This window comes from Rhinolophus ferrumequinum, chromosome 2 (assembly GCF_004115265.2).
Source record: "Rhinolophus ferrumequinum isolate MPI-CBG mRhiFer1 chromosome 2, mRhiFer1_v1.p, whole genome shotgun sequence".
NCBI classification, from domain to species: Eukaryota; Metazoa; Chordata; class Mammalia; order Chiroptera; family Rhinolophidae; genus Rhinolophus; species Rhinolophus ferrumequinum.
In genome coordinates, this window is record NC_046285.1 from 51850634 (window position 1) to 51870570 (window position 19937).

At 33.4% G+C, this 19937-nt stretch overlaps 1 protein-coding gene across 7 annotated transcripts in view; it reads left to right on the top strand.

Annotated features, from left to right (window-relative positions):
* The window catches only part of ACAP2 (ArfGAP with coiled-coil, ankyrin repeat and PH domains 2), a 127081-nt gene that overhangs the window by 64945 nt on the left and 42199 nt on the right, over positions 1-19937 (top strand). For all 7 annotated transcript variants that reach the window (XM_033127626.1, XM_033127637.1, XM_033127647.1 and 4 more), the window contains exons 5-8: positions 7955-8013; positions 9613-9796; positions 14887-14931; positions 17807-17902. In XM_033127626.1, coding sequence (XP_032983517.1) covers positions 7955-8013; positions 9613-9796; positions 14887-14931; positions 17807-17902 — 384 coding nt within the window. The remainder of the gene's footprint in view (positions 1-7954; positions 8014-9612; positions 9797-14886; positions 14932-17806; positions 17903-19937) is intronic.

Consider the following 19937-nt stretch of genomic DNA (forward strand, 5'->3'; position numbering starts at 1 on the left):
TGTGACTGTTTCGTTTTTTTGTAAGTTTGATTTTCTGTATTACAGCATTCACTCGTTCACTCAACAAATGGTTTTAGGTAATGAGAATACGGTAGATAGTTCAGTGCTTCCCAGCTGTTCTCATCTCATGGCACAGATAGAAACTGATGGTTGTATTTGTATAGGACACTGGGTGGGGCATGAGGGCGTCTTATCTGAGTGTTGGTGAAACATGTTTAAACTTCTTCTTTATGGAATTATGTTAAAATAATTAAATTTATATTTAATAAATAATTTCTTTTTATGGAATTATGTTAAAATAAAACATATAGTATTAGGGAAGATAGTCATACTGAGTGTGTGTAACACTTCCAAATTATTTTTAAAATATTTTTCTAAGAAACGAGGTAACTTAAAAAAATAGGTGTTATACAGGACATGATTTCAAGCAATTCCTGATCAGTTCCTTTAAAATTGGTGGTCTTTTCAAATTCTCGGTCATTGTCATTGATGACAATGTTGTCTGTATAAGTAGGCATATTAGTGAAAGGCAGATGGGTATTTATTGCCCATTCCTCCTGATTGACAGGAGCTCCTTTATCACATGTAATTAGAATTTAAATAATTGTACTGTAAAGGAGCAGTCATTCGTTAAATGGAATTCCTTTTCCTTTTCATTCATTGACACATGTAATGCTTAAATTATCTGTGATGACTTGAATGGATTTTGAATAAAATAATATTGAAGCTCTTCCACAGGTATGCACAGTATTTGCTCTACCTACTACACACCCCACACTACCCCACTTCTACCCACTTTTAGTAATTCTCTTTGTGGGTTCAGATTACAGCACTGACTCCCTAGTGACTCATTCTCAGCCTCTGATTTCCCAACACTTTGAATCCATAAAGTTTGTCAGTGTATGTTAATTGCCATGAATATCAAGGATTGCTGGAAATAAGTCCATCAGATTGCAGAACACCAATTAAATAAGCCATCTTTTAAAATCAGTAACTGGCATTGAACGAATTTTCATGTTGAAAATTGTTCCCCCTAAACTTTTGACATTCTAGTTTTAACTCATAAACTCAGGCCAAATATTTCCTTTGGACAGCCAGTACACTTTTGTATGAAACAGCAGAGTGATATTCTCATAGCATTTCTTTATAAAAAACTGCAAATAGATGAAGCTAAATGTTTTGAGTATTTTGTTTAGATTCATTGTATCATTTTGATAACATTTAAATGGAATTCATAGCTACATACAGACTTACATGAGAGATACTTTGTGAAATAATGTATCACTACATCTTCAGAGTTTCCAAATGGATTCTTAATGAAAATTTACATCTTCCTGTCATTGTGGCTGCACTCTCAATATGCAAAATTACAGTATTTTCAAAATATCTTTTTAGTATATTTTCATAATATCCTTGGGAGTTTGTTTTGGTACTTTGCAAAACAGGCAGTGCTCTCCTAAGGTAATCTTCTATTCAGAAATTTTAACCATTGCTGTTAACTTGAGCACAGTTATTAACGTGTAGAATCATCACTCAATGAAAACTCTGATACAGTTGTCTGCTGGGTTAGTGATTATTACTTTATTTGGCATGCCATCAAATGCATGTTAGTTCTTTTATTTGAATGTAGCACGTTTTATATTTCCTCTGCTTCTTTGAAAGTTGCAAAGTTCTGGCATTTTCCTTGCAGGCTGGTATATTGTGCAATTTTGCAATTATATGAGGCATTCTGGCTCTAACTCTTAATTAGATAACCTTGTAACTAGCTTCTTAATATGTTACTGTAACTAATCTCATAATCTCTTTATTTTTTATTTGCTGTTTGCAGAAGTTTAGAGTACAAATCTTTTTCTGAATGAAATGGTTTTCTTGTATTGAAGCCCTGTATGATTGACTTTTACCATTGCTTTATTTAATAACTCTGATATATAAAGATATTTAGGTTGAAGAAGAGAATTTTGGACTGTTAACGTTTGTCTTCTGAATGTGATGACTTTCCATCACTAATGAAAAAATTATCTATTATAGTAGGAAAACAGCAATCAGTAAAAAGCAAATTTGTTTAAATATGAAGTGAAATAGCATGTCTTACGGTTGAGAAATTGATTATGTGTGTCTATTTAATTTTCTGCATTCCTAAAATGTGTTAAAATAAAATATATTGAAAGATTATAAAATTAAGCATTTAGTAAATAAAAATTTTCAAATGTTACTTTCATGTATGATCAGAAAATCAAATTTTCAAAATAGTTTTTTGAAATCTACAAAGGCCTGTGCTCCCATTTAAAATTATTTCATTATGTATATTTAATTTCACCTTCAGAAATAAATTGTTTTTAATAACTAAAAATAAAACATCATGAAATTTCATCAAGGGTCAGACTTTGGCTAAGTAACATCAGGCCAATAATAAATAAGTACCAAGAAGTAACAGCCAAATCTCCCTTCCCCAAAACCCCCAAATCGATTACATTCTAATAGGAATACATCATAATAAATGATGATAATGTTAAGTAGGAAAAATGTGAAAATGAAAAAATTACATACCTTGTTAATAGGAAAAATGTGAAAAAAATTAATAGTGAAAATTGTGAAAAATAAGAGTGAAAGAAAGATTAAATATTTGACAAAGGGTACAAAACAAAGAAGTGATGACGAACACATTTAACTAAAAGTAGTTTTGGATGATTCAAATGGTATAACGCCAGGGTAAAAGTTATATCATTCTGTTGTCATGGCTTTCTATCATTGTTGGTTACTTTGCATTTTTCTAGACTTATATGTAAGCAGAATCTTTTTTTGTGTCTAATTTCTTTCAGTGTAATTATTTTGAGACTTGGTTATGTCATTGTGTGTACCAATAACAGTAGTTTTTTTATTGCTTAATAGTATTGCATTGGATGGATGTATCACAATTTGTTTATGCATTCACCTGTTGATGGGTGGATATATTATCTATTGCTGTTAACAGATTACCCCAAACCATAGTGGCTTGAAACACAAATACTTATTATCTAATTGTTTCTTGGTCAGGAATTTTTAGAGAGGCTCAGAGTCTTTCATAAGGTTACTAGTAAGCTGTTGGCTGGGGCTAGTCATTTGAAGGTTTCATTGGGGTTAGAAGATCCAATTCCAGTATAGAGCTCATGCACATGGCTCATGGCCCCAGGCCTCATTTCTTCACCAAGGAGTCTCTTTGTAGGGCTGCTTAAATATCCTTACTTCATGGAATCTGGTTACTCCCAAAAAGAGTGAGGGTAAGGAGAGAAAGCTGCAGTGCTTTTCACTACCGAGACTCAGAAGTCACACATTGTCACTTCCTCCATACCAGTGTTTCTTAGAAGTAAGTCACTATGACCAGCCCATTGTCAAGGGGAGAAGACTCAGGCTCCACTTTTAAAGAAGGGAGGAGTTTGAAAAGAATTTGTGGATATATTTTAAAGCCACCACAAGGAATGTTTTAGTGGTTACCGGGCTTTGGCTAATACAAATAAAGCTGCTTGTAAAAATACAGGTAAACATCTGTACAGACATATGCTTTAATTTTTTTTGTGTGTACATAGCTAGGAGTAGAGTGACTAGTTCGTAAGGCAGGATTATTATGTTCAGCTTTTGTTTTTTAGGATTTTGTTTAACTTTTTTTTTTTTAAGATTTTTTTTTTTTTTTTTATTGGGGAAGGGGAACAGGACTTTTATTGGGGAACACTGTACTTCCAGGACTTTTTCCCAAGTCAAATTGTTGTCCTTTCCGTCTTAGTTGTGGAGGGCACAGCTCAGCTCCAGGTCCAGTTGCCGTTGCTAGTTGCAGGGGGCGCAGCCCACCATCCCTTGCGGGAGTTGAACCCGGCAACCTTGTGGTTGAGAGGATGCCCTCCAACCAACTGAGCCGTCCCGGAGCTCAGTGGCAGCTCAGCTCAAGGTGCCCTGTTCAATCTTAGTTGCAGGGGGTGGAGCCCACCATCCCTTGCAGTGCTCGAGGAATTGAACTGGCATCCTTGTGGTTGAGAGCCCACTGGCCCATGTGGGAATTGAACCAGCAGCCTTCGGAGTTAGGAGCATGGAGCTCCAACTGCCTGAGCCACCGGGCTGGCCCAGCATTTCCTATTTTTTTGATGCTATTGTAAATGGTATTGTTTTAAAAGTTCACAATTTCTAATTGGTCGTTGCTGGTATATAGAAATACCACTGATTTTTGTATATTGACTTTGTTTTTTCAACCTTGCTAAATTCACTTATTTTCGTAGACTTTTCTATAGATTCCATAGTTTTATCTATATTCTCCATCGTATAGCCTGTGGATAAAGACAGTTTTATGTTCTTCCTTTCTAATATTATGCTTTTTTACTTCATTTTTCTTGCTTGATTGCATTGCTGTGATTTCTAGAATAGTGTTGTATAGGAGTGATGAGAGTGGTGAGAATAAACATGCTTGCCTTGTTTCTCATTCTAGGGGAACAGTAGCCTTTTACTCCTAAATAGGATGTTAGCTGTAGGTTTTTCATATGTGCCCTTCATTGGGTTGAGGAAGTACCCTTCTATTCCCAGATTCCTTAGAATTTTTATTAGGAATGAATGTTGGATTTTGTCAAATGTTTTTTGCATCTATCTAGATGGTCATAAAGTTTTTCTGTTTTAGTCAGTTAACATGTGAACTATATTGATTGATTTTTGAATGTGAAATCAATCTTGCATTACTGGGCTTAATCCCAATTGGCAATGAGATATTGTCCTTTTTATATATTGGTGTTATATGTCATTGTTATGTATTCTTAAGAATTTTTTGTAGCTTTATTTTCTTAAAATGTCTTCATCTGGTGTTGTCCCTTCTTTGAATTTTCTCATAGAATGGATTTCTGATAGAATAGATTTTCGGGGGAAGAATTTGAGTAGAATTAGTATTTTTTGTTCCTTAAATGTTTGGGAGAATTCACTAGTGTAGAGTTTTCTTTTAGGAGGGGTTTTTCCTTTTATTTATTTATTTTTTTTTGGGGGGGGGTGACTTTTTCTGATTCTTTATTATTTGACGTTGAAATAATTCTACAATAAACGTTCATATACTCAGCTGTTAGATATATTTGCTTTATCACCTACCTATCCATTTATCCTTCCTCTGTCCATGCTTCAATCTACTTGTTATTGATGCATTTCAAAAGAACATGTAGACAACAGTATATTTCACTCCTAAATACATTCCCATGCATAATTTGTAAGTTTAATATTTTTTAGTTTTTCTTAATTTTGGGGGTACTATTTGAATACAGTTCAATGCATGTCTTATGTGTACCATTTAATGAATTTTGATAAATGCATACACTTGTGTAACCCAAAGCTCTTTTAAGATAAAGATCATTACCATTACCCAGGAAGTTTTTTCGTACCTTTTCTCAGACAGTCCCAGCCCACACCCCCGAGCCCCGAGGCAAGGACTACTTTGCTTTTCTTCCATAACTAGTTCTGCTTGTTCTATAACTTCATACAAATGGAATCATAGTATATTTGTGTGTGTGTGTGTGTGTGTGTGTGATTTCATTCACTTGGCATACAATTTTAGAGATTGATATATATTGTTACATGTATCAGTTCTCTCCTTTAAAACTTCGTAGTGTAATTTAATTTCACCGAGGTCAGAGAACATGTTCGGTATGAGCCATATTCTTGCTATATCCCCTATTACATGGTTAATTTTTATAAATGTTAGTATTCCTGAGAAGAATGGATATTTTCTTGTTGGTCTTATGTTTCTAATTCTGTCTTTTCAATCAATCTCATAGTCATGTTGTTTCTTAATTCTTTTAAAAATCTGTTGATTTATATGTACACTGTTGCTCTTCATATTTTAAAGTTATCTTAAAATTTAAATATAACAAAATGAATTCCTTGTGGTGTACGACTTTATGAGTTTTGACAAATGCATATAGTTGGGTCTCTACCCACAATCAAGATGCAGTTCCATTAACTGTAAAAATGTTAACCCCATTGTTAGTCAGCCCTTCCTCCTACCCCTTATCAACAACAAATTGCTGATTTGTTTTTCAGCCCTATAGTTTTGCCTTTCAGTAAGTGTCATAAAAATGGAAACATACAGCTTGTAGCCTTTTGGGTATGACTTATTTTACTTAGCAAAATGCACTGAGATTCTGTGTTTTTGCTTGTATGAATAGTTCCTTTTTATTGCCGAGTAATAATTCAATTGTGTGGATGTACCATAGTTTGTTTCTCCAAGTATATTTGTGTTGTTTCCAGTTTTTTGGCAATTAGGAATGAAATTGCTGTAAACATTGACATACAAGTTTTGTTGTGAACCTAAGTTTTCATGTCATTTTATGTAAGTGTAGCTTTAACTTTATGCAATATGAGAAGTTTTAAAGTATAGATTCTACTTCCTTAATTCTGTTTTTAGGTTATTGATTTTTTCGTGAGTGGCCTTTGGTAATTTTTGTCTTTCAAAGAATTTGCCCATCTCATCTGTTGAATTTATAGGCATAAAATTGTTCCCCAACTCCCCTAGTTATCCCTTTCAATATCTGTGGAATCTATGGTGAAGACACTTCTCTTCTTCTTGGTATTTGAAATTTGTGGCTTCTTTTTTCCTGATTGCTTTCGATGTAGGTATCAGTTTTATAGATCTCAAATAACTAGCGTTTGGCTTCACTGATTTTAGACTGTTGATTTTTTTGTTTTCTATTTAGTTAACTCACACTTTGATTTTTTTGAGATTTTCCTTTTTTTTTTTTTAAATTTTATTGGGGAATATTGTGGAACAGTGTGTTTCTCCAAGGCCCATCAGCTCCAAGTCGTTGTTCTTTTAATTTAGTTGTGGAGGGTACAGTTCAGCTCCAACCAAGTCCAGTCACCGTTTTCAATTTTTAGTTGCAGGAGGCGCAGCCCACCATCCCATGTGGGAATTGAATCGGCAACCTTGTGGAGAGCTTGTGCTCTAACCACCTGAGCCATCTGGCAGCCCCCCACTTTGATCTTTTTATTTCCTTTCTTGTGCTTACTTTGGGTCTAATATTTTGGGTTTAACATTACACTGAAAAAACGCTTTTCTCTCTGGAAGTAAATTGACAGGTTATGAAACTCAATCCAGTTTTGCGTGCACTCACAAGGGTGTGTGTGTGTGTGTGTGTGTGTGTGTGTGTGTGTTTTGATATTTAGGTGAGAACATAACACATTTGCTCATAGCAAGATTTTAGAGAGAATGAAATTGGTACAGTATTTAAATAGTAATAGTACACAGGATTTACTTTCTATTCTGAATATTGATTTTTCCGCCTGTTCATCTGACATCTGTTTCAAATTCTGAATGAAGTATATCTATAAATTATGAAAGTACTTCAAATTCCTATGACAAACCCTGTGAAATTTCTTACACATACAGCTATCAGAGTTAAATCTGTGGCATCCTTTAAGTGGGGCAAAATATTATGAGGAACAAAATTTTATTGTTGTCTGTGATGTTAGCAATCATTTACCCTAAAGATCTATATAATGTTTACTTGAACTAAGAATGTAAAACATTAACCCCCTTACCAAATAAGTAACCTTTAACTAAGATATAAGACAGTTCTGGAGTTGTTTTCATTTGGTGTGCTTTGATATAGGAGATAAAGAAATTTCTGTTGTGGATGGAGTGGAATTTGTAGTATTCTTGTCTTTCAAAGCCTGGATTAAAATCAAGGAAATAAATTGCTCTACTCTTTGAGCATTCTATTTAAATATTAAAGCAGATTGATTTCCACTGTAAATAGAAGTAATTTTTTAGACAGATGATATTGGCTTGAAAATCAGTTTACTTTTTAAATAATTGTTTCTTATATAGTATTAAATAAGAAATATAGGTGTTATTAGAAATTGGAGTATTGATGGAGAGATGTGATAATTATAGAACTCCATGAAAATTATTTTCTTTTTTTACTTTTCTAATTGTTTAATGTTACGTTTTATCTTTTAGATCCTATTTGACCGAACTCAGAGATCAATTAAGGCCCAACTTCAGAACTTTGTTAAAGAGTAAGTCAATTGCAGTGAAGAGGAAAGAAAAGCAACCAGTTAATTATCACATCTGGGAGTTGGTATCTTTGGAGAGAAATTTTGGACCATGACTTACTGACAATATTAAGAGTTTTGGTTTATTTGTTTTGCTTTGTGAAATATATATTGCATTTCTTCCTGAATTACTCTGTAAGGAAATCAGGCTTCATGCCTTTCAGTGAATCATTTATACGCTGAAATATGTGTTTAGGATACATATCTAGAGTTGTTACAGATTTTTTAAAAACACAAATAGGGACTTTCCAAAATCAAAGCAAACCCCAAAAATGGTTGAAATAACTATCAGTTATTGTAGTCGATATTAAGTTTTCCATTGTCTCAGTATGGTGTTTTCTTTGAAGAGAAGATAATGGAATATATGAGAGTAAGTAATGATAGTACATGCTTTTTGCTACATATGAGCCTTTTTTGTATCACATTTATCACATTTTATATGTGAAATACAATGAAGCTAGAAATAACAAAATATCTGAACTATCCAGGTTGGAAAGTTTTCCTTTCCCACATTAATAATTCAGTTTTTCTCTTAAATTTCTTATTGAGAATATATAAAATTACAGATTAAGTTGATTATGGTACAGTATTCAGGATAAATTATAGATGTTATAAGCTTTAAATAGATCACATGAACAGAAATGCACTGCCATTTTAGTAGGTTAGAATTGTTGTCCTGGAGGTGGTGTCTTACAGATTCTTTTTAAATTACTTCATAATAGACCAACATTCAGAATGTCGTTTTAGACTGTATACATGAAAGTTAATGGCTTCTTACAAAGAGTTTAAAGTCTTTCATAGGTGTACTTTACTCTTATTATTTTAAAATTGTCTTCAATTTATTTTGCCTACTTCCCTGGTAGAAAAAGTAGAAGCAAAGGGATGTTTTATGTAATTACCTGAGATCATTAATGAATCAAGGGTTTTAGATTTTCAGACTATTGAAATGGGTACTATTACCCTTTATAGGTACAGCAATTCTTTTAGAAAGGGTTATGAGTGTGTATTTTAAGAATACTTTCATGTCGTTTGGACTAGTTCCCTTCAACAAGAAATGAATGTTATTTCTTAAAGTGTAGTCTGTAGACCACCTATAGCAGTAAAATCAAGGGTATGCCTTAAACCCTCAGACTTCTAGGATTTATCCCAAAGACTAATGAATTGTAATCTCTGGGAGAGGAACTGTGGAATTTGTATTTGTAACAAGTTCCCTATGGTGATTTTTATGTATACTACTGTTTGAAAATCATTTGGTTAACTAATGGTACATGTCCCTGAATTTGTCTTTAGAAAAAAATATTAATGTTGCTTTTTATGTTTCTGTAATGTTAATTTAATAATTTATTTTCACCTCAAATTTACAGATTTAGGTAAGGAAATGTTAGCTGACAATATTGGGAATAATACGTAATTGAAAAACAATATATATATTGTCAGAAGATCTGTTGAGCGTTATTGCACATTGAATCAAATAGAGGAATATAAGAATTAAATTCTAAGTTATTTTGCTAAAGGTTTTGATCAAGAGAGTTTTATGAAAATTTCACTATTTTTATTTTTTAGAGATCTTAGAAAATTCAAAGATGCCAAGAAGCAATTTGAAAAAGTCAGTGAAGAGAAAGAAAATGCATTAGTAAAAAATGCTCAAGTACAAAGAAACAAACAACATGAAGTTGAAGAAGCTACAAACATCCTGACAGCAACAAGAAAATGTTTTCGACATATAGCCCTCGACTATGTACTTCAGGTATATTTATTATATATTTTCAAAAAATGCTTACTAAACGTGTCATTATTTTTGAGTGATTACACTGAGAAGAATAAATAATACTTTTAAAAAAGTTAAACCACGATCTTTTGTGAAAAAATTTCACTTGTTTATATATGTGTATACGCACATATGTGTTTGTGTATATGTTTATAACTTTGGTTCTGATTTCTCCTCCTTTTCACTTAATGTTATACTTTCTCCCATTTTTAAATGTTGTGAAAAGCATTTTTAGTTTTCACATTTATTCTGTGAAGTTGCTGTATCAATTAAATTAATATTATCAGACATTTTTAGTGTTGCCAGTTTTACTGGCAATAGTGAAAATACAATTTTCAGTTGTAACATCTTTGTATACAGATTTTTTTCCATATTTCTGATTTTTAAATCTTTAGGTTCTTAGAGGTACTAATTGCCAAATGAAAAATATTTCTAGAAATGGTGTTCTTATATTTGCATTAGGTGCTGCTTTTTAAAACTAGAGATCAGTGTTTGGGAAGTTGCATGGTGGTCTTCTGGTCCGATGTATAATTGAAACTAATTTGAATGTGAGAAGTCTCTGAATAAAGGTGCACATTATACATTATTTCACATGTATACTTTGTATTCCTACAGATCATGGAGTTTAAAGCTTAAAGCTTGTCTGCATCCCACGCTATGAGGGTCGAGGGGAGCGAGGAGGGCAGCGAGGAGGGCGGCACAGGGTTAAGAAAAGACAGTAGCCATGAATAGAGTTTAAGTGCCGAGGCCAAGGGACCAGCAGCCTCAAAGTCTGGGCTGTGGCAGGCCAATGCATCAGCTTTTATTAGTTAGGTGGGGAAGCAAAGGAGATAAAGCTTGTCAATTTCAAGATCTGTGAATCCCATACATCGTAATAGGAAACTGATTCAAGCCAGTCACCCTTGCCTGCAGGCAGCTGCACCATAAATCTCAGGATGTATGCACTTCCCCAAGGAACAAAAGCTATATGCATATGAATAGATAGAGAGCACATCATTGAATTTCTTCCCCTGCAGGTTTTGGGAAGGAATGCTGCAACTGAGGCAGAGACTTTCCTTAGTCTGGGGAAGGTAGGGGACTGTGCCCACCTCTAGGAACCCCGTGGGCTCTCCTGTCGGTCCCCACTCGACTGCGCCTGGCTTGAGTTGTCCCCACCGTGGGGAATCTTACTTGTCATTGGCTGATCAGCCATCTTTTTTGGGCCAAACAGGGAGACATAAGGTGCAAGCACAAAGGTGAAGCAAGGTCCCTGAAAGGATCCGTCTCACAGACTCTCCTTTCTTTCGGGGCAGGTACAAGGAGACAAATGGGTAGGCTGCTGCGTGGCCACAAAAGCTTAGGAAATTATCTTTTCTAAGTCTCCTTTTATAAAATAGCAGTGGAGTCCCCAGAGATTGTTGACTTAATGATGGTCACAGAGTAGTTCTTTTAAAAAACCATAAGTAACCATATACAAATTAGTGATTTAAAAACTACTTAGATAACTTTGTAAAACAGTAGTAAATGACTTTAAGATTTTTTCTTTAAGTCCCATTCAGTAAGTGGGAAGTTAAAATTTAAAAAACAAAGTACACTCGTTCATTAATGAAAGGCTTCTAGAATGGTGTAGTCTGTATTTCTTGTCTCCTATTACCTACCTCACTTTCATACCACTTGTAATAAAATGAATTTTCAGTCTTCCTACCGCATTGCACTGAAGTGGCTCTTTGCTAAAGTCTTATTCATTAGGATACACTTTAGTTTATAACCAATTTGACTATGATTGTTTTGAAAATGTAGGCAACACTCTCCTTGAAACATACTTTTGTCTTGATTTATCTCAAACCACTTTTAGGTCATCTTCTCTACTATTTCTTTTCCATTTCCACCATGGACTTCTCTCTTTTGTCCACCTTTTCAGTCTCCTTTTCAGGGTTTCATCTTTGGTCCTATTTATTGATTGATTTCCCTGACAGTTCAATATGCCTCTTTCTTGAATTATTACCATATGGAGATGGCAAAATCTGTTTTTTGCAGAGGTACCTCATTCTTTTTGTGTCCAAAACTAAAATCTTCTTCCCAAGCAACTTATTTTTGTTCTTACCTAATTGACTGGCATAACCCTCTTTTTTTTTTAAATTAAAATTATTGGAATGACAATGGTTAGTAAAATTACATAGGTTTCAAGTGTACAATTCTGTAATACATCATCTGTATATCACATCGTGTGCTCATCACCCAGAGTCAGTTCTCCTTCCATCAACATATATTTGACCCCCTTTACCCTCTTCTACCTCCTGTCCACCCCCTTGGCATAACCCTCTGAAACACAGAAGTTCAAAATTAGAGAATTACATCAGATATTCTCCTCATTCTTAGCTACTATATCTAACAACCAAAACTGCCTTGAAAAGTTCTGTGTACCTCTTGTTACACCCATGCTGCAGCCCTAACACCAATCCTTATTGTTTCTTATCTAGAGTATTAAGATGTTCTCATGTAATTGGATTTTTCTTACATTGCTTTTACCGGCCCTGTTACTAATTCATTTTCTGTTCTGCGGTGGTCAGAGTTACTCAGCCTTCTCCAGTCAAAGCAAGTCATTCTTGCCTCTGCCTCCTGTGTGCTGCCATGATATTGTCATTCACAACGCTGATGGAGCACTTACCCTATTTATTGTAATTGTTTATGTGTCTTTTCTACTCCTAGATTGTATCCCTCCCCTATAGTCTACTGCTTGGAAAATAGATGGGTAATAAATGTTTTTTGAAAGAATGACTTGCTTAATTTTAAATTTTATTTCGGGAGGGGGAATTCAGGCAAAATATCATTATTCCCAAACTTACATATTATAAATTATTTATTTCCTTTCGTGTCCATTCAGTAGTTTTGAGTTAGGACCCCTGGTTCTCCCATAACTGTTAATTTGATTTTTTTGATGAAAACTGTTGTGCCATTTTTATTATATGTCCAGAGTGTTTATTTTAGAGAATAATAAGTAATAAATATCCAGATTTATAGTTTGGCATGCTTTAGTTTCTCTAAATATTTGAATTTACTTTTTTCCCCCCAAGTAACTGCTGTTTTTCATTGCCAGACAGGGAAAAAACAAAACAAAACAAAACAGAATGGAGTAACAGTCTTTTAACATTTTTCAAAGTTTGAATAATTGGATTATCTGCAGCCTCTGCTTTTACTTAGAGCATTTTAAAATTAATATTTTAGTTCTCAAAACTGAATAGGCCTTGAAACAGACATGCAGAATAAACTAGTGCCTAGTTAAGCAAAGTTATTTGGATTTCTCTTGGTCTGTTTTGTTTTCTGATCAGTGTTTTAAAATTATAAAGCAACAGGCAGAATATTCAGTGAGAATGACATATTAAAAAGGCAGATAATGCTGTAATCTTTAGACAATATTAGTAAAGAGTGCATGATTCTTGTATAAACATTTTATTAAGTTGATATATAACAACATAAAAATAAAATGTTTGTTATGAATTTCTAGAGTTGGGAGAGATACCACATAAGGCAAATTTTATAATTCACTGATCTTTGAGTAAGTTTAGTCTAATTAAAATATTTAAGATCTATTAGTTTGTTTAACAAATATTTATTGAGTGCTTACACTTGGGGACTACAGCTGGGAATAAGGCAAGAACCTGATCTCACAGAGCTTTACACCTTAGCTGAGAGAAGACGTAAATAAATAAGAAAATATAAGGTAGTTAATGATTGCTATGAAGAAAATAAATAGCGTTGATGTGCTAGAGCAGGTGTGTGCAAACTGTGGCCTGCGATCCATTTTTTATTGGCCCGCAGCAAATTCCAAAAATATATTTAGTTACTTAAATAAACCAGGTGAGGCAATACGTACTTCACCTCGAGTGAGTGGCCCGGCTGTTTGTGTATTTTACCGCATATGGCCCTTGGTGAAAAACGTTGAAAAAAGTTTGGACACCCCTGTGCTAGAGAGTGCGTACGGTCCTCCTTGAGACCTTTGTGAGGACATAGTATTTAAGCTGCGACCTGACTGATAAGAGCCTCGTGCTCATCTGGGCAGAAAATCATGACCTGAAGCCAGGACAACTAGTATGAAGGCACTGAGGTCGGATTAGTCTTGGGTTGTGGTTGGCACACAGAAAGGGGTAAAGTAGAAAACTAGGTTGGAGACGTAGACAGGAACCACATCACAATGGGCCTTGAAGGTTTTAAGCTAGAACATGATCACTCTGGTTGCTGAATGGATTGTAGGGAGTCAAGAGTGGAAACAGACCAGTTCATAGACTGTTGCAGCAGTCTAGAAGAGATATGATTGTGGTTGGTGGTAGTGGTAAAAGTGATGACAGTTTGCTTTCGGATGTATGTTGAAGGGTTTTGATAAGCAACTGGTAGGAGGGGTGGGAAGGAGATGGAATTCTAAGAAATTCAAATACCTATCAAAGTGATAGTTTTGTTATTACAATATTATCCATACAGCACAACCAGCTTGGAATACTATTCTGCCATAAGATGAAATAGTGCCATTTGCAACAACATGGATGGAACTTGAGATTATTATGCTAAGTGAAATAAGTCAGACAGAAACGTTGAGAACCATGATTTCACTATATGTGGGATATAAAACTGAAAACAACACAGGAACAAGGCAAACAAATAAAGAAACAAAAACTCATAGACACAGACAATAGCTTAGTGGTTTCCAGAGGGTAAGTGGGGAGGGGGTGATAGAAGAAGGTAAAAGGGATCAAGTATATGGTGATGGAAGGAGAACTGACTCTGGGTGGTGAACACATAATGTGATATATAGAGGATGTATTACAGAATTGTACACATGAAACCTATGTAAGTTTACTAACCATTGTGACCCCAATAAACTTGAATTAAAAAAAAAATGGATGAGAATTTCATTGGTATGTTTGTCTAACTGTTTTTGCAAAAAGTCGGTTGAAGGATGGAAAACTTGAACTTTGTTTTTATTTACTTTTCTGGAAAAATGTTAAACTATTAGAATAAGTAACTTTTACAATGTTGCATATGGATTAGTTTTTTAAATAATGCATGGATGATTAACCAAATGTATTTTCCCTTAGATAAATGTCCTTCAATCAAAAAGGAGATCAGAAATCCTAAATTCAGTAAGATATTTATCAAAATGATGTTTTAAATGTTTTAATATGAAACTAAATATACATAATTAAGTGTTTAAAGAGGCATGATATATGTGTATGTATATAAATTTATGTATGCATATTTATTCCGGGTTCATAATTAATCTTATTTATCTCATTGTACTTATATGTCAACCATTTTTTTGTCTCCTTCATCTTACAGTTATTTATGAGCTCCTTAAATCAGACATTAATATTTGAGATTGAGAGCACACATCAATAGTATTTAGATAATTTTTTTCCTAGGGTTGTTGATGATGTATCAACCTTTTCATTTAGTTAGAAAACAAATGGGATGAAAATTGAAGATCACTTTTTTTCCCCTGAGCATCTACACCCAGAGTGACATTAATTTTTTTTTTTCTTATTTTCTGTCTTAAAGTTAACAAGGAAGTAGACAGGGAATGCTAGTAGTATGGCATTATGCTTTCATATTTTGAGAACCGAAGAATAATTTCTCTTCTCCGACTTCGTTCACTGGAACTATTTTAATTTTTCTGAAAGGGTATCCTTAAATTGCCCTTGATTCTTGTCCTTACCCAGCTTCTCCCTAAATTCTATGTTTATATTAGTTATTTCTTATCAGATAAGTACATTGTTATTTCCTGTCTATCTCTACCTCCTATTCCAGAGAGAGAGTAATGTACGTTAATTATGGAAAATAATGTATGAAGAAAAAATCAAAATACTTACAAATCCTACTATGAGGGCAGATCCACCGCTAATATCTTGGTTTATATCTTTATACTTTTTCTTTCTCCCTGTGTGTGTGCGTGTGTATGGGAACGTGCATATGTACTTTTTAAAATTGCATTTAATTTTTTAAAGACAATAAGGGTCATTCCTGTATACTGTTTTATAACTCTCTTTTCACTAATACACTCCAAAAATATTTCTTATTTAATTTTTATTTAATTTTGTGGCCATGTAGAAGTCTACCATGTGAATTAACTAGGGGTGGGCAAACTTTGTTTTTGAAGGTCCAAGTGGTAAATATGTTAGGTTTCGTGGGCCATGTGGTCTGTGTCACAAGTACTCAGCTGTGCTGTTGTAATGAGAAAGCAGCCATAGACAACACATAAATGAGTGACATGGCTGTGTTCCAATAAACCTTTTCTTATGGACATGGAAATTTGAATTTCATGTAATTTTCATGTGTCATGAATTTCCTGTCTTCATTTTCTTTCAACCATTTCAAAATGTAAAAACCATTGTTAGTTCATGGACCATTGAAAAACAGGCGGAGGAGCTGGATGGGTTAGTGTGCGGGTCATAGGTTGCTCACCTTGAATATACCATAAATTAACTTCACCCATTCATGGATTTTTAAGTCATTTCCATGTTTTTGCACATTAAAGTATAGCATTATATTGATTATTCTAATGAATATGATTACTTCCTTAGGATAGATTGACAAGAGATTACTTAGTCAAAGGGTCTACGCATTTATTAAGACTTTTTAAAGATACTGTCAAATTTCAAGGGTTACACAACATTTCCACCAGTTGTGTGTGTGAGTGGAAGTTGTGTGTGTGAGTGGAAGTGTGAGTGGAAGTTTTTCCACATTTTACCAATACTGGTATTAGTTTCCCTCGCTCTAACCACAATTTGGTAGATAATGATTGATCAGTTTCGCATTTATTTAATACAAATGAATTTGAATATTTTTTTCATAAATTTTTTTGTTCACTTGTGTTCCCTATTTATGTCCTTTGTCTCTTTTTCTGTTGGAGTGTTCTTTTTCATACTAATTTGTAACATCTCTTACGTATTAAGATTAACCCTTTGTGATGTGTTGTTTTCCTAGTTTATCATTTATCTTTTAATATGCTTATGTGTTTTGATGTGCAAGTGCATTTTACATTTTTATGTAGTCATAGCTATTAATATCCCCCCTTTTTATATAATTCAGTATTTTTTTAATATTCAAAGTTGTATAACTATCATTATCTAATTCCACAATAATATTTTAGTGAGCTTTGTCCTTTTGTCTTTTTGTTATATTAATTGGTTTTCCTTTTTTAAAAAATTTATTTTGAAGGATTCTTGAGTATTAAGGACCTTTGACCTATTTTAGATTTCAAAGAATTAAACAGATGCCTCCTCTTGGTAAAAATAACATGGATGCTTGGAGGATTCTTTCAGTATTGTGATTGAATTGTTTAATTCCTTTTTACATTCCAACTTTAATGAAAACAAGGGTGATTTTTCTTTCACGAATAGGTAAAATGTAGGAAAACTTGGAAAAGTCTCAACCCATTAACAATGTTTTCGGATTTTTGGAATGAATATAGACTCATTTTATTTTGGTATTGAGAAAAAAATGAGCATCTCCCTACTTTGGATTGTGATTATCTAGTAGGTTTGTAAAGTGTGATTGTTTTGAGAACTTCGTATTTCCCCTTCTAATCTTTTAATGTCTTATTTGCAATTTAAGGTTTTGTCAGTGATTTTGGATGAAGGGCACATAGCTGTTTTATAATGAACCTAGGAAAATAGTTTTCACTATTGAAAACTTGAGTCTTTGAAATATTACTATAAAAAATTATTACTATAAAAATTTTGATTTGGTATAGTTTAAACAACTAAAATTTGGGGCATTGTAAAAATTTTAAACCACTCAGGAATTTCTTTTATTAATAAATAAAATTGGTCATATTTGCACATATTTCTGAAATGCTCTTTTAAGAAAAATGACTCAGTTTAATTTTAAATGGGTTTGATATTTTGGTCTCTTGCAGAATAATTTTTAAACAGTAGATATGAAAAGGATTTTTTTAAATTTTGGAATATTTATCTTAAGAATTGATTTTAAAATGATAATCTTTTTTTCTCCTACTAGATGTTATCCTTTATGTTTGCCCATTTGGCCTTCTTTCACCAAGGATATGATCTATTTAGTGAACTTGGGCCCTACATGAAGGATCTTGGTGTACAGGTAATGTACTATACTTCTTGATTCTGTGTTATACACCGATACCTTTTTTTTTACATGAGATATAATTGACACATAACATTATATTACTTTCAGGTGTACAATATAATGATTTGATATATGTATATATTATGAAATGATCACCATAATAAGTCTAGTTTACATCCATCACCCCATATACTTATAATTGTTTTCTTGTGTTGAGAATTTTTAAGATCTACTCTTATATCAACTTTCAAATATACAATACAGTATTGTTAACGGCATGTACATTACATCCTCAGACTGTATTTATTTTATAAGTGAAAGTTTGTACCTTTTGATGCATTTCACCCATTTCTTCCTCTCCCGCACCCTCACTTTTGGCAGCCTCCAAAGTGTTCCCTGTATCTATGACTTAGGGTTTTTTCATGCGGTACATGGAGATCGTACAGTATTTATCTTTCTCTGTTTGACTTATTTCACTTAACTGTGATGCCCTCTAGGTCCATCCATATTGTTGCAAAGGTAAGGCTTCATTCTTTTTCATAGCCAAATAATATCCCATTGTATATATGTACCACATCTTCTTTATCCAGTCATGTGTTGATGGACACTTAGGTTGTTTCCATTTCTTGGCTATTGTAAATATTGCTGCAGTGAACATAGGGATGCATTTATCTTTTCTAATTAGTGTTTTGGATTTCTTTGGGTAAATTCCCAGAAGTGGAATTGCTGGAACATAAGGTAGTTCCATTTTTAATTTTTTGAGGAATCTCCATAGTGTTTTCCATATTGGTTGCACCAATTTTCAGTCCCACCAACAGTGCACAAGGGTTCCCTTTTCTCCACATCCTGGCCAACCTTTGTTATCTCTTGTCCTTTTGATACTAACCATTCTAACTGGTGTGAGGTAGGATCTCATTATGGTTTTGATTTGCATTTCCCTCACGATTAATGATGTTACATACCTTTTCATGTACCTGGTGTCTTCTGTGGAAAAATGTCTGTTCAGATCCTCTGACTTTTTAAAAATTGGATTGTTTATTTTTTTGCTATTGAGTTGTATGCATTCTTTATATATTTTGGATATTAATCGCTTATCAGATACATGATTTGCAAATATTTTCTGTCATTTGGTAGGTTGCCTTTTCATTTTGTTGATTGTTTGCTGTGCAGAAGCTTTTTAGTTTGATGTCCCACTTATTTCCTTTTGCTTTTGTTGCCTTTGTTCTGATATCTATTTTTTTTAATTTAGCATATTGGGAAATTTAATATTCATTTATTTATTGAAGAAGATTGATGCTACAGCAGATTTATGTATGGCTTAAATGTATAACCAAAAAGGAGATTTAAGTTAAAAAATGTTTCAGATAGCATATGAGGGTGCTGTAAAGAAAAAATTTAAAAACAAAGTGCTTGTTTTACAGTATACATAACTTAATTTATTTTTCTTTTTTCGCATTTGGAGAATTGAGTTACTGTCTTAATGGTTTTTTCATTTGAGTTATATCTCTTTTGTTTGTTTTCAAAAAGATTTGTATTTTGGTATTTTGAATGATAAAATTTTGGAAGTTTCAGATTATAGAACTCTTGTGAACTTTTTCATTTTATACAAACATGCACATGTGTGAATTATACATATATAAGAACATTATATAGGAATTTCATTATGTTCAAATTATTATTATTTTTTTTTTCCAAATTATTTTTGATATCTGATCAGAACTTAATATCAGCTCTGGTCTGAGACATTTTTTTTGTTGTTGATTGGAGAGCCTTCTGGATTTAATAGTATCAATTTTTAGGTGATTTTCTTTCCCAAAATGGTTCAGGTTACTTTTTGAGGAGCGGGAATTACGGATGAAAAATAGAGTTTAGGGAAATGGAAGAAAGGTAATAGTGGAATGAGAATTGCATTCATTGACCGAAATTAAATATGGTGCACAAGCTGCACGTATGTTGAGGTGGTGTTGGGGAGGGATGGTGTTCAGGGCACGTGCCGTGAATTACAGAGGTGCCGTTGTTGGCCTTCTCAGAACTTACTCTATTAGAAGAA